General features: G+C 38.7%; 1 protein-coding gene across 1 annotated transcript in view; it reads left to right on the plus strand.

The window, feature by feature from the left end:
- The window catches only part of LOC122809247 (heat shock cognate 71 kDa protein-like), a 162,156-nt gene extending 153,696 nt beyond the window's left edge, over nt 1-8,460 (plus strand). The window contains exons 8-9 of the mRNA XM_044080573.1: nt 2,001-2,233; nt 8,075-8,460. Coding sequence (XP_043936508.1) covers nt 2,001-2,233; nt 8,075-8,269 — 428 coding nt within the window. The 3' untranslated portion in view covers nt 8,270-8,460. The remainder of the gene's footprint in view (nt 1-2,000; nt 2,234-8,074) is intronic.
- Nucleotides 8,461-16,350: the final 7,890 nt, after the last annotated feature.

Raw genomic sequence — 16,350 nt, forward strand, 5'->3', positions numbered from 1 at the left:
CCTGGTCCAATGCATCATTCTGACCCACCACAAACCTTCAGCAAGAAAACTGTACCATAGCAAGTGACAAAAGTTTACTAAATGGTTTTGGACTGTAATCTTGACCCATATTCAGCACCCATTAATAAAGTTTTAGACTTTTCGGCTTTACTCTTTGAGGCAGGCCTATCAGCCTCTACTATTTGAGTGCATCTTATTTTTGCTGCGACACCTAACTTCCATATTGGTTTAAAAGGTTCATCCCTTATGTCACATAAACTTTGCAAAGCCTTTCTGAAAGGAACCTTAATGCTCAGACCTCCATATAAAGAACCCTCTGTGCCATGGAATTTGAATCTGGTACTTCAGTCTCTTGTTTCTCCCCTTTGAGACTTCAGCAAGTTGTGACTTAAAATTCTTGCCCTGTAATCCTAATTTTAATAGTTATCACTTCTGCCAGAAGAATATCTGAAATACAAGCCTAATCCTGCAAACCCCTACTTAATCTCTCATAAGGACACAGTCTCCCTCTGGACAAATCTCTCCTTCTTACCAAAGGTTGTTTCTGAGTCAAATATCAGTCAGACTTTACAACTCCCAGTCTTTTTTCCCAGCTTTTCCAATAAGGCCGAGTACTGTCTGCATTTACTGGATGTACACTTCTAGGAATGAATGGGCAGTTTTCAGAAAATGAAAAAAGAAGTTATGTCTTACCATAATGTTCCATCTGTGTTGTCGATCTTCACTAATCCTTCACATTCCCTTCCTCCTTCCCCCTGCCTTTAGATCTTGGTTGATTGGATCTCTCCAAAATTGGCTTTCATTATAGAGACACAGATATGGCCTCTGATCTGTTATTTCTTGTCTGTCTCTATTATTTGCAAACCATATCTGAGGTAATTTGGTGAAGGCATTATGGGTAGAGCTTAGCTCAAGAGTTTTTGGAAGGTGCAAGCTGGAATAACGGCCGAGTGGGTTCCGAGGCTCAGAACCGAGCCCACAGGCAAGGATTAGTGAAGATCTACTACACAGATGGAATGTTATGGTAAGATATAACTTCTTTTTTCATTTTCTGAAAACTGCTCATTCATTCCTAGAAGGGGAGCAGCAGGGATTCATACTGCCATTTTATGTGACATAATACCAGCTTTTTCCTGGGTTCATTTTAATGATTGTTCCTCAGCAATGGCTGGGATAGATACTTCTCAAGGAGCACTTAAAGGGACATTTTCTTCCAATTTTTTTTCTTTAGGTCACTTTGACACTTTTGAACATATTAACAAGACAATTCATTTAAAGCAACTACATTGTTTTATTTTACATAATTAATTATTTAGTTCCATCCTGAACATTAGAGGGACTTGTGAATAAGGCTAGTAGGATGTGTACTGTATTAGACCAAATAACTACTTATATCACAGCATTTGTTACTTCTATTATATATGTGAGATATATATGTGTGTGTGAGTGTGTGTGTGTGTGTGTATATGTATATATATATATATATATATATATATATATATATATATATATATATATATAGGTTCCTAGGTTAGTACTAGGCTAATTGCCCTTGTGAGCCATTTTAAGTCTAGCCAATTATCCCTTGTGAGACTCAAACCCTGCACCTTGTGTTTGTAAGGCAAACACCTTAACTACTTTATATATATATATATATATATATATATATATATATATATATATATATATATGTGTGTGTGTGTGTGTGTGCATATATACATTCATACACACACACACACACACACACACACACACACACACACACACACACACACACACACACACACACACACACACACACACACCACACATATAAGTAAATATATTCAGGAGTGTATAAAATATTGGCATACATATGCACCTTACATTAGTGTGTAGCAATGGGTGATAATGCTTATTAATTATTTCCACTTCTGATCACAAGTGTCTTCAGAAAATGACTTGTTTCCATTTAGCACTTAAGAATTAAGAAGTAAAAAAGTGCATTCTTTTTGTCATAGGCCGACTCAGCAAAGATGACATTGAGCGGATGGTACAAGAAGCAGAGCGTTACAAGGCTGAAGATGATGTTCAGCGTGAAAAAGTTGCTGCTAAGAACTCCTTGGAGTCACTGGCATTCAATATGAAGTCCACTGTGGATGATGAGAAACTGAAGGACAAAATCACCCCTGAAGATAAGCAGAAAATCCTGGATAAATGTAATGAAGTTATTAGCTGGTTGGACAAGAACCAGGTAAGTAAAAAATCTGCACATATTGCTGAGCCATATTAGAGACGCAGTTCATGTTAAATGAAAAAAAATCCATTTTAAGCTCTGGTTTCCAAAAATGTTGAAAAAGGGTTATGACAGAAACATTTATTAAAACGGTTTTAGATGGACACTGTTCCTTACTTTACCAGTAAGTCCACTACCAGGTGTGCTATAACCTGCTCCGATTTTGGAACTGAACTAGCTCATTAGAGCTTCAATGAGGCCTGCATATCACCTTCTGGAGAGGATCACACTGTTCTAACTGATCCACTCCCTAACTTCCAGTCTTCATAGGGAGTGGAAGTGTTGATAGGAATTCTGAGCAGGAATGAATGGGTTATAGCCTAACCTGGGAGTCACCATCTTCTATCCCTGTGAAACAAACAGACCAATTGAGTGCTGGTAGCAGAGCTATTGGGTGAAGTCCTGAGTGTGGGTGCAAAAAATAAATAAAAAGTGCACTGTAGTAGAAGTAACAAGCAGTCATCCACTAACGAAAAAATCTGTTTTGCCTTCGCATAAAGGCTGCCACTGTGGACAGAAAGTTTGTAAACAGTCTTGGGTCCGATAAAAGACAAAATGAAATGTCTCGCCCTTAGTAATGATGGTTGCCTGCTATGAACTGTAAAAAGTTTTACAAAAACATGTTTATGTTCATATGGAGGAAATCATCTTGTTAACCAAAATGCACCTCCCAGTCTATCTTGGAGAGTAACAGAAGTATATACTGTATAGTGACATTCTCAGTCTTCTTGTAAAAGATGAGATGGTTCTGACAGCTCAAATGTAGAAAGAAGAAATACCTCATGTCCAAAGTCTTTTTGGGTACTATGATAATAATGACTAAAATCCCCATTCTCATTGTTTTTGGTACAGTTCAGAGTATAACGAACTGTTTTATGAGATATTTTAATCTATCTCTTATCTCTCTCTACACTACACACATGTTTTTAATTCTAATTACTCCGGAAGGAACTTCTAGCTGTAAATTAAAAATGGTTACTGCTAACGATAAAAATAACTTCTACTGGAAAATTTGCTATTATGCTTCTATGAATATTTTGAAACTATTGTATAAACTTACTCTCTAAAAAAATGTTAACCAAATAATGATCATCTCTATTATATGCTGAAACTCTGTGTGCTGTATGTTATAGATAGTCATTTTTCTGTAGTGGAGCTTTTCTCTCCAAGCCTCCACTGAAAATGGACACCTGCCCAGTCGGACTTTCCCAGTAAACAAATGTAAATAAATAAATGTATATATATATATATATATATATATATATATATATATATATATATATATATATATATTTTTTTTTTGCATGTATTTTTGAACCTCTGATTTCTATACCATCAAGCATTTAAAGTTGTGCAAATTGTAATTATAGTTTTAAAAAGTGTTTAAACCTTTGAAACTAAAGATGTTTTTTGTTCAAAGTTGGAGGAGTAGTAGCCCAGTAGCCAAATATCACCAGCCATCACCGTCCCTATACTCTATTGGGCCATTAATTCACTCCTTGGGATTCAGGAATGTCAGTTGAGACAGGAAAGTGCTGAGATTCATGGCAGTCATCCAACACAGGTTAGAAGATTTGCTAGTAAATCCATTCCCTCTCCTTGATGCCAGTGAGGGTGGTGCATATTCACACTTTGCCAAGCCCACTTCTGCATACCCACTATGCTTAGCTAGAAAGTGATGCACTTATCGGCTGGATTTGTTCCCCTGAGTCCCATAGCCTTACCAAGGAGTGTACATCTACAGATTACACCCAGGTAATGTTCCTGCAGTGGCACACATAGCAACTATCATAAGAACATAGCATAAGAAGAGTGAGCTGACATAGGTCATTCACTGCTATTCATCCCAGGCTGGCTCATCCAATGTTTGGGCTACTGAAGCCCAGCCATCTGGAGCTCAAGGAGACAGCTTTGTCAATCCATCTTTAGTGCCAAAGTTAAATTTTGCTATAGAAAATTTGCTCAAAATCTGTAGTCAATATGTGGAGCAAGTGTACCCCTTTCTTACAGTATCAGTGACCTTGGAATTAATTAAAATAAATATGGGTGATGTGGTGGAGCAGACCCCTACGTGGGTAGGATCCCTGTGTAGAATAGTGTTTTAGCATAATTTGGCTTCTGCAATGAGTAATGTTTTGCTGATTTTTTTTTCAAGTGAGTGTCACATACTGATGAATTGTAGTGTAATGTCCTGTTTTCAGCTCATTCACATTCCGATAAATCATGGAGAGACAAAGTCTGATGTCTGATGCTTGAAGGAAGTTTATGATCTCTAACATTAGATGAGCTCTCTGGTTTGGAGGCAGATGGGCTGTAGAGAAGAGTGTCAGTAGTTTTTTTGCCCTACTCAAAAAAACTGCCTACTCACTATCCAGTCGTCTTTGCTGCTGTTCTGTAGTGTATGAGCTGGTGTGATACGAGCCAGTCTCCCAGCTCCTTTCCACATGCTGAAGGGGAGGGGTGATGTGTAGCTGGAGTTATGACCACTAATCCCATCCCATAAAATGTTTTTGAGGCATTTCACTTAACAGAAGTACTGCACCTATCAAAAGGCTGCTAAGAAAATTAAATATTATTAGCCACTTAGCTAGTGATATCTGTGTCACTTAGAATAAGGCTAATGCATTACCTCAGAGTAACTTATGTGCTCCCTGCTAGAGCTATAAATCACATTGGTCATCTCAGCCTCTATCCGATAGATAAAAAGTTTTGCAAATCACATCACCAAAATGATAGGAATCTACAAAAAATGCTTCCCACAGCTTTAGTGACGAGACCTTTCAGACAATTAGTCAGTCTCAACCAAGCACGACTTAATTCACACAAACCTGCTATTATCGACATGCAAGCTGCATCACTGACATCATACAATGCCCTAGGGCATTGAGAAACTCCTTTACTTGTTGCTTGTAGTAACTTTTCCATCTTGGAAATGTCTTTGCTCGAATGTTAGCCTTCATTTTTTGTGTGGCTATCATTCAGACAGCAATCTCTGAATTTTAACACGTTCCATCACACTTTATGACATTTCAAAGCTTAAACATCACAATGCATTTTAACTGTGACTTACCTATTATATTTTAGCATTTCAATAATAAACAGCTTTGTATGTTTTTTATTAAGGATATGCCCACATTATTCTACTGTATCCCTTGGCATAGCATGGAGTGCATCCCCAAACCTTATGAATATGGCCCTGTGTATGTGCTGTCTTATATCAACTAAAGTTATGGATGTACCTCTCATGCTATCCTGATGTTCATGCCACTTACAGCATAACCATAGCTAGGCCATCTTGTACGCAAAAAAGCAGATCATCATATTGTTGCCCCCCCCCCCCCCGAACTCAGACTTGAGGACCAAAAAGGTATTTTCCAGTGTAAGGACCAGAGGGTAAAAAACCTCTTCTGTGTTCCAGTAACTCTGCAGATGTACCTCACTAGACCTTGCTACAGTTACTACCACCCACTGCACTTCAACAGTAATTGCCAAAACAGTACTGCCATTGAATTATAAAGCTCCAAGATTCTCTTGGCTTCATAAATCAGTGTTGGTACTGCACTCATATACCATTGGAAGCTGCCAGTCACACCCCTAACAGCCAGAATCCAGGGCAGCTGTTCCTCAACTTGTCTTCTTGTTAAATTGTAATAAAATTATTATTTTTTATTATTGTATGTCAGCATAACTGGACATTACAATCCACTTATGCAGTACTAAAAAGAGTAAAACAAAGGCTGAAACATGCATATGTGCAGCTAGTACAGTTTGGCTTTATTGGCCTGTATGTACCCATAAATACTTAAAAAGTAAAAATTCAGGAGCATTTAGAGACCATATAGCTGAGTCAGTGATAATGTCCTTAAGGGGTCATTCGCATATATCCAGTGGGCCTCACTACTGGAGGTTTAAGGTATTATACAGTGAAGACTTTAGCTTGACTGGGTTTTTTTGTGTTTTTACTGAATGGTTTGTTTCTATGACCTTTTCACTCTTTGGTTTGGTTGTTTGGCTGCTTGTTTAATTGTAGCTGACTGTAGCTATGATGGATGTGTCCCCATCTCTGATGGGATTAGTACCAACAACAGGGCCTACACCATTTTCTCACCATTTACTTTTAATACCTCAGGAGATGACATATACCAATCAAAGACCTAAACCAGGGATGGTTGCTTATCTTGAGGAACACCAGAGATAGTCCTGTAAAGAAATTAAGCTGTAGGAGGGTGACATTGCTCTGAATCTACAGTAAAGCCTTCACTTTACTTGTAGGTCGGTTGACAGTCTCAGCTGACCAGTTCACAGCAGGCAAAGGTCACTTCTCATTAATTTCCCTTTCATCATCAGTGGATTAATCGGATAGACTTGTAATGACTGGATCACTTATCTCCTCAGTGGTGGGCTAGTGACTAACTTGGGTGATCTGAAACCAGATTTTTAACAGTGATGGCATTAATGAATAGGAAAATCTGGTCAGAATGTCACAAGACAACCCTAAGAATCAGTGACAGGTTACACATACTGAATAAACGATGGAATCTGAGAAGCTGAGGAGTGGGGAACTATATGGACAATAAACTAAATTTTGAGCAACGTGTGTCCATTGTTGTAAGAAAGTCCTTCCATATTGCACAGCTTGTAAACAAAGGGACTGAGTCTAGATCTAGGGATGTCATTGTTCCCTTAATGCCCCTTTGGCGTGTATCTGTCCAGACACATGTAACAACTGGAAAGCCTACAGAGATACCTTACTAAAAGGATACAAGGCTTAAGCAACATGTCCTACATGGACAGACTCCAAACCCTGTCAATATACTTGGTATCCTACAGGGTGCTAAGAGGTGAGCCATGTCTGGCATATGGATTTACTGTACATTGGCCATTTTAAGCCTAGCCAATTACCCCATGTCAGAATCAAACCCTGCACCTTGTGTTTATAAGGCAGACCCTTTAACCATTATGCCAACCTCCTACCCCTCATCAGAAATACTCAGTCTAGGGATCTAAACCTCTTCTGCAACATTAACAGAATGGTTTGGAAGGACAGGTTTATCTTGCCGAGGATATTGCTGCTCTGGAACAGAGCCCCCATCCATATAAAACAAAGGTTATCCCCATCCATATTCAAGTGCAACTTGGATCTGGATGTGGAACAGAAAATTTGCCCCAGGACTGCCCCCTGTGCTACTAATGGACAGAGGCAGCTCTTGAATGCTTTATTCCATACATAGAACCCCTCAAATTATCTATGGTATAATCCCAGTTATTCTCATTAGGGATAATATATCATTATTGACTATGGGATGGTTAAGGCTAAACCAAATGGAATAGGTTATTTCAAGCACAAAAAGGGATATTGGCTAGGCTTAAAATGGTATGAAAGAGCAGCTAGCCTAGTACTTACCTATGAACTTATAAATGATTTACTGAATGAGCAAAACAAATGAACTTGTATACTGCATACTCTAGGACAACACTGTCATCACTACCAAGTATTTTTATGGTGCAAACTCTTCTAATATTTGGATACAAGCAGAACATTTGTCCTAAATGATATAAAAATGATCTTTCAATTTTTATTTATTTAGTTAGTTAATTAAATAATTGTTTTATTGCTGTCATTTGATATATTGTTCCTATTTCTTACCTTATTTGAAAAGCTAGCTTAAAATGCAATTTGAGCCTGTTCTTTCAGTTGATTATTTTGATGTTCACACTTCTAAAGCTAACTTTTTATGAATTTTATTTATAATGTTGCATAGGCAGCAGTGTTTACCTCTTACATCTCTTATGTTACAGATGGCAGAGAAAGAAGAGTTTGAACACCAGCAGAAGGAGCTAGAAAAGGTCTGCAACCCCATCATTAGCAAACTTTACCAAGCAGGTGGTGCTGGAGGTATGCCTGGTGGAATGCCAGGTGGGTTCCCAGGTGCAGGTGGACATGGAGGCCCCTCTGCCTCATCCTCTGGTCCAACCATTGAAGAAGTTGATTAAGTCTGCTAACTTTACCTAAAACACAGCCATATGCAAGTCAGCTGCGCATTATAGCTATAAATCCACTGCCTCAATAAAGAAGAAAATAATTCTATAAAGATAAAAATCTTTTTCTTACCTTTACTATCTTCTGTATCTCACTGTACAGCAAATAAATGGGCAATTTGCAATAAAGACCGGCATACTTTTGATTGTGTTGTTGAATTTTTTCTTGTTTTTACTTCTGAAAAAATGCAATAAAACAGACATTTGGTTAAAGGGAAGCATGTAATATATGAAAAGACAGATAGCTGGACTGACGTGCTTCTGCTATCCTTGCTCATGTGCATAGTCAAGTCTATTCTGCATACATATGCACACTTACTTACTTATGCAGATCACAAAAACAATATTGCTTTCTTCTGTACATGCTAGAAGATGCCAAAGTCTTATTCTCAAAAACATCTCATGCTCTGCCATAGGGAATGGTGATATAAGCTGAATGCTGTCTGTCATTTACTCTACTGTATTGTTTCTGTTGCACAAACATAATTAGTTGTTTGTCAGTATGTAACATAAATGAACTTTTGTAGTGGGACTCAGCCATCTGGCTGACTGAGTAGGCTAGAGTAATTTTCACTCAAACTCTGAGTCACTCTGGGTAAATCTTTTTCACTTGAGTTGCAACAACCTGAGGTTAACTATAATTGTAAGGGGGAGCAGGGGGCACAGCCACTTGCATGTAGGATATGGGGGCTTTCCTCAGTTTTTAAACTATTTTTACATGGCTTAACCACTATAATGTTTCACTGAAAATCTTACTTGATTAAATCTGTTTCACCCTAGGACCTCTTACGGTTTGACTATGTGTTAAAATAACGAGCTATGCTGGTCTGGAAAGGTTTTATGGGGGACACGTTCTTGCTGCTCAGACTTTTGCAGTAATAGGTTTGAATCATCATTCGAAAAACTTTGACTTGGATTCCATGTATGCATTTTAAAGGCATTTTAGCTCTCCTTTATCTACAGGTTAAACTGTATTCTGCCATGAGTTCAAACCAGCAAACCGTTGCTGCATATAGTGCCAGTGTACAACCTCCACACTGTTTCTTTCACTTTATGGCAGTGCAATGATATAATGTTATGTTGGCAAAGAAAAGTGCAACATCACACGCAGCTTGCCCTGACAGTATGATGGTGAGACCTAGATATTTTAATGCACAGAAAGAAAGTTAAAATACCAGATGCCAGACATATGTAGTCATTCCCTAATGGCACTTTCTGTTTAAGTACTGTTATTATATTACCTGTAAGCAGATGCTAAATATGACAGTGTATCTAGATCAAGTTTTGATCAGATAGCTGAGAGCCAATAAACTGTATTCTCACTTCAAAGACCATGCACATCTTAAGCCTTACTGAGTAAATCATCGAAAACTATCACACAGAGCAAAGCATAGCTACATTTTAATTGGTTTATAAACAGAAGGGAAAATACAGTAAACTCTCATTTAACTGGAACTCAAACAACCAGAACTGTCAAGCAACCAGGGAAAAAAAAATTGAAGAAATACAGCACAATTTTCATGTGATGCACTTTATGACCCCCCCCCCCCCCACACACACACACAGAAACGTACCTTACATTTTTAGAGTTTTAGTTTTAAAAAGGAAGATAGGAATAAATTCCCTCCCTCCCCAACCTGAGAACAAGTCAAACCAAACAAATAGTATAGGGTACAGTATTAGTCAGGCCTATTTTTAATAGTAACTCTCAGGCAACCAGAAACTACAGTTGTCCAGCATTTACCAATCCCCATGGGTGCCGGTTAACTGAGAGCTTACTGTTTCATGTAAGAAACTTTTACCAGAACTCACGTCATCAGTATCTACTCATCAGTGATGTGTTCCTCTGTTCTATCATAAAAAATAAGAAAATAAGAGTTTGCACTCCACAACATTCAACAGTTAGGAAAAGGAACAAGTTCCTTAATACCAAATCTACTGTACACTGATCTTGTACAGACATACACACACAAACACCAAGTCACTGATCTAGCACACACACACTCTCATACACACTCAGCCACCAACGTCATATGCATACACACTAACAAACACGTGCACTTTCAGCCACCAGCCTTGCACACATATGCACACACACACCCACCCCCTCCACACATGCATGTACAAATGCTGTCATTGAAACATCTCTCATTCAATCACACACACTTTCACTTCTGTGTCTCATACGCACACACACAACCCACCTTTGGTAAACTGGTGCCATAGGTGAAAAGGCTCCATGGCTTCCACCCCCACCCACTGCTTAACCCATACTGGCCTAGTCACACTATCCAGGTTGCTTTATTTTTTTCCTTTTTCTCACAGTTTGGCTTACTCTTCATTTTTGTCCTGCAGTTATTCATTTCTTTTTTCAAGATGTTCTGCCTAAGCAAGACTGCACTCTGATAACTACAGAAGAAAGAACTGCATTAAGCCGGGGGGGGGGGGGGTCTGATGATAGTGAGATCCCCAGAAGCTATGGGAGTTCTAGATGCTCTGAGGTGCATTTTAGAGTTTTTAGACAACCTATTCATCCAGTGATGACTTTAATGAAAACCATGATTAAGGAAAGAAATTCAGTTTTCATTCAGTGATTGCCTGAACAAAAACCATGATCAAAGAAATAAATTCAGTATTACTCCAACTTTATTGTTTCCTGCATCCTTTCAGCACATCCTAACTGAACAAGAGTACAATATAATAACTGCAATGGATAATAACTGTATTAAGCCTGTGGTCTGTGGAAGTTTCTAGATGCTGTGAGATGCATTTTAGAGTTTTTTAAAACAACCTTTTCATCCAATGATGGCCTAAATGAAAACCATGATTAAGTAAAGAAATTCAGTCTTGCTTATCAGCTTTGCCTTTTCCTACATCCTATCAACACATTCTAAATGTCCAAAACTGCTCTGTCACATCTAGATTAATCTGCGGGTCAGGACGCTTCTAGGTACCCAGAAGCCATGGGGTTATAGATGTGCTGAGGAGCATTTTAAAGCTTTTTTCCAATCTTTTGATCCACTGATGACCTGATCAAAAATCATATGTATGGAAAGGAAATTCAGTACTGCTTTTACATTTCAGGGAAGAAATATGTTATAAGCTGACCAAACACCTGTTCACAATAAACTGAGAAGACAGATGTTTGTGAGGATGCAGATATCACATCTGGGAATTGTACCGATGCCCCTCTCCCTACATCCATATATCCCCCCTCCTGTGTTAAATTGGGATTAAATTTAAAGCATAAATACCCACAGTCATATGTCAAGCTACTGCTGCTGTCATTTTTATATACTGCATGCATTCTCATTCCCTGCCTGTAAAGGACAGCCACCTTCTGTTTGCCCTTTTTATTTCAGTCTGGGGCAAAACTGAAAAAAAAAAGAAAAAAGAATGTAACATATTTGCTTTCCAACAATATATAAAGAGCATGCTTATTTATTCTCCCCGAAAGATAGCCACCCATATTATGCAATGGATGTTTGATTTTGAGCAAAATGAAAAAAAATATATGATTACAGTAATATTTCCAACTTGTTACTTCTGGAGACAGTACAACACCCAGACGCAAGGTAGAATGACCCTTTGTGCACCCCTGTGAAATTTTTGAGAAAAGTTAAAGAAATAATGACCACACTGTCCCAAGACCAGTATAAGATATAATGATCTCTGACTAGGTCTGCAAGGAATGTTAAAGAAGTAATGATATTGCCCCAGCACACACAAGTACAGAGAACTTCTGTGTACATCTATGAGTAGGACAAGTTTTACACTAGGTGGGGTTCATGGCAGAGGTGATTACTAAGTCCATGTCAAAATCGACATATACAGCTTTGCTATATGGGGCCCCCAGTCCCCCAAAGTTCTGAAGGTCCTGATATTCTATGACACGTTTATCCCCTTTTTTGAGAGATGGCTGTTAAACTGAACGAGTGATAATAGATTCAACTGTATCTCATCTTGGCAACCTCACCTAGCAGTTACAGCCACTTCTATGCACAGCTCAGACCACTGATTGTGATACAAGAAGATGACCATGTAATGCATTTCATGATTGCTCCAAACAAACAGTTACCGCACATTAAAAGAGTGCACGTTGCTTCTCATAATCACATTAGTCATGCAAAGCCAGAGTTATAAGCAGACAGCAGCAGAGCAGTTAGTCATTGTCTTCCACACAAGACAGCCACAACAATTATATCTTCTTTGTGTAAACCAGGTGCCTAGTGAAACAGTTCATCTTCCTTCTCAAAAATGCACACTAGTCCTGCTACACCAGACAGTGACTGCTTAAAATGAGCAAATGACAAGACTGGAAATTACTTTCATCTTGCCTAACCCAACCCCCACCCAGCAGTTACATTCCTATTATTTCACCTCCACAGTCTGCACAAATAAGTTGCCACACATTAAAGTATTCCAATTCAAGTTTCTCCACACAAATCACAAAGTCAGGTTAATATTGCCCAAAATATCTGGTTGATCAGTTGCCACCATTATTGTAAAACCATTAATAACAACATTTCTCATTACACATTTCTCTCATCCCAACTGCCCACACAAATTATTATGTATGTCATAATAATTAATGGTGGTCACACTTCCTGAGCAAATAAAGGTAAATAAAAACAGATGTTATATTATAGGATGTGACAGCTACACAAATTAACATTGTAACAGTGGGGATTACATGACATATGAATGTCATTAATGTGCTGAGTGGAGATGAAAGTTCACAAGGATAGTACATACATTGTGGAATATTTGCATATTTTGTTAATAAAACATGTTGGAAAATAAGATTGTCTTAGAAGCTACAATCTCCTTTTGCAAGAATCAAATCCATCCCATCGCTGTTACCACTGCCCTGTGTTTTAACTGTATATACCACAAAAATGTCACCTCACAGCAAGACGTTGTGCTGTTCGATTCTCAGCTAGAGCATCTTCTGTGTGTAGGCATGCGTGAATGAGCATGCCTTCATTGAAGGTTGTGCATCAGGGCTGGTAACTTGACACGTAAAAATCCACTACCAAACATTAGGACCGGAGTTCCGCTGTGGCGACCCCTAACCGGGATAAGCCGAAAGACACAACAACAACATACCACAGAAATAGGCCTAACAAAGGTATGAGGAGAATCATCCTTAAGAGGAATTATGCACTTTGATGTTCTAATGGTTACACATCCCATATGTAGGTGTGTGTGATGTTACAAATGTGGGAGCAGAGTGTGACATACATAATAACCTCGTGTAAGGCACTCCTGCCTGACATGGTTATTGTGCAGACAGATACGAACAGATGCAAACACCACACTATGAAGCAATGTATTCCCTAGAGCTATGTAGTCAGCATGTGCCATAGGAGGTAGCTATGGGTATTGTCACAAACAAATGAAACCAATGTTAGAATTAAGAAAGGATCCCTGATAATGAATGACATATCAGCATTTATTTATTTTATTTTACATTTGTTGACCGGGCTAGTCTATCTGGATATATGTCCATTTTCAGTAGAGGCCCGGGGAGATAAGCTCCAATGAAAAACAATGACAAAATCATGACAAAAATCATATACAAATTAAGGTAAACAATGCATAGTGTAGGTACATTAGTAAGACATAATCGAGAGGTCAGAAGTAAATAACTTAGTGAAAAATAAAATAATCAGGTATAAGTACGATAATGCACATGCAGTTTCAACACATGATATACAGGTGAGTTAGGCAGCATACAATTCATTAGTTCAAAAGTATTCACATTGATGTCTTTAAGAAGATGTAAGGAATAATATGTAGAATGAGAAGGATTGCTGTTATTAAGATAAGGAAGTTGATTACTGAGAAGAAGATGAGTAGGCTGAAGGTAGTAAGAAGAGCTAGTTGATCAATCAGGTTCAGTACAGGAGCACAGCCAGTGTCTTTTGAGGAAAAGTTTCAGTTTGGTCTTGAAATGTAATATAGAGGGAATTGAGGAAAGTTCATTGGGGAGAAGGTTCCAGGATTTTCCAACAGTATTAGAGAAGAGAGAGACCCCAGCCCTGTTATTAGATTTACAAATATTGACAAGAGGTTTATGTGATGATTGTAAGCTCTTGAGGTTATTGTAGGGGGTGATGAGGGTAGATAGTATGGGAGTATTTGTAGGTTGGTAAAGAGTTTTATGGACAATGGTCAGTTCGTGGAATTTAAGGTGATTTTGAAATTCAAGCCATCCTAGCTGTTTTAAGTTGCAACAGTGGTGCTTTCTAAAAGAGTTGCCTGTAGCAAATCTGGCTATGTTATTGTAGGAGTTTTCCATTTTATTAAGGTTGTTTTTAGATAGATTAGTGTATATGGGTGAGGCATAGAGGAGAGGAGAGATTAAGTGGGTCTGAGTGACAGTTCTAGCTGCAGGAGAGAGGAAGGGTTTGATCTTGTAGACAGAGCCTAGTTTTCTACTGATAGTTTTTAGAGTATTGTTGACGTGGGTGTCGAAGTTGAGGTTGTTATCTATGGTGATACCTAGTAGTTTGGTAGTTGGATCTGGGGATATGAGAGTACCATTATTGGATGTGACAGTGAAATTTATGGGGGGGGGACTTACAAGTAGGTGTAAAGAGGAGGCGTTTGTTTTTTTTTGGGTTCAGAAGGAGACAGCGCTGTGTAAACCATTGTTCAACTGTGTTAAACACCTTTTGGGTAAGGGAGTGATGTGGAGATACTGATGTGGTCGAGCATATAAGTGTGGAGTCGTCTGCGTATTGAATGCAAGTAGCTTGGGGCATTTCTAGGTGAAGGTCATTAATAAATATAGAAAACAGAAGAGGTCCTAATATGGACCCTTGGGGGACACCAAGGTTAACGGGCAGGTGGGTAGATAGAGTATTATGCCAAAGAACAACAGCCTGTTGTCAGTTTTGTAAGTAGGACTGGAACCATGTTATAGCTAGTGCATCTAGTGACAGGGATTTGAGGATATTTATAAGTATCTGGTGATTTACCATATCGAATGCCTTAGACAGATCTATAAACAGTACAGAGGAAAGCATATTGAGGTTACAGTTTTTGTTGATACAGTCAGTAAAGGAAGGTAGGGCATTAGTAGTGCTGTGGGAAGGTCTGAAACCATGTTGACAGCTGGACACTAAATTGTTTTGGATTAGGTGGTCTAGCAATTGCTTGTGGATACATTTTTTCCATAATCTTAGCCAAGGGAGAAAGTAGGGCTATGGGACGGTAATTGGAGAATTCAGTAGAGTTCCCACCCTTATGTAGGGGGATAATATGGGAGACTTTCCAGATATTAGGGATGTGTCCTTCACTGATGGTTCTGTTGATGAGAATGGAAATGGGATAGGCAATGGACTTGGCTGCTAACTGTAGATATTCAGCGGGTAGTTGGTCATCTGAAGGAGAGCATGGTTTCAGTTTTAGGAGAAGGGTAAGAATATATGTTGTTGGGATAGGTTGGAAGAGAAATGGAGGGGGTGGGATAGTGTTAGAGTTAGTTATAGTGAAGTTTTGAGTAGATAACTGACTGGCAAGAGTTTGAATGGCCTCAGTGAAAAAGGTATTAAAGGCATTAGCAGTCTGCTTGGGATTCTCCTGGTCTGTGCCTTGTGGGTTTGGTGTGATGGATTGCCCTGGGCATAGTAACTGGTTAATACTTGCCCAGAACTTTTGTGGTTTGTTATAGTGAGACTGCTGGAATTGTAGGTAGTAGTTTCTTTTGTCAGACATGATAGCTTTTTTAGTGCTGTTTCTCGGTTGTCTGAAGTTTTGCTGGTCTACAGGGTTTTTACTTAAACGGTATTGATTCCAGGATTTATTTCTGAGATGGATTTTCTGCTTGGTTTCCTTTGAGAGCCATGGGGCAGATTTAGTTCTCATTCTGACAGAGCGGGTTGGTGCATGGTGGTCTAGTATGGTTAGGAATTTAGAGTTAAAGTAATTAACAGCTTCCTCAAGTGGGAGTTTTTTTAAAGGAAACCAGTTACATGCTCTTAGTTCATTTTGGAAGAGATCGAGGTTAAAGCTTTTCTTGGTTCTGA

Source organism: Protopterus annectens, chromosome 8.part0 (assembly GCF_019279795.1).
Source record: "Protopterus annectens isolate FY-2018-M chromosome 8.part0, PAN1.0, whole genome shotgun sequence".
Lineage (NCBI taxonomy): Eukaryota > Metazoa > Chordata > Ceratodontiformes > Protopteridae > Protopterus > Protopterus annectens.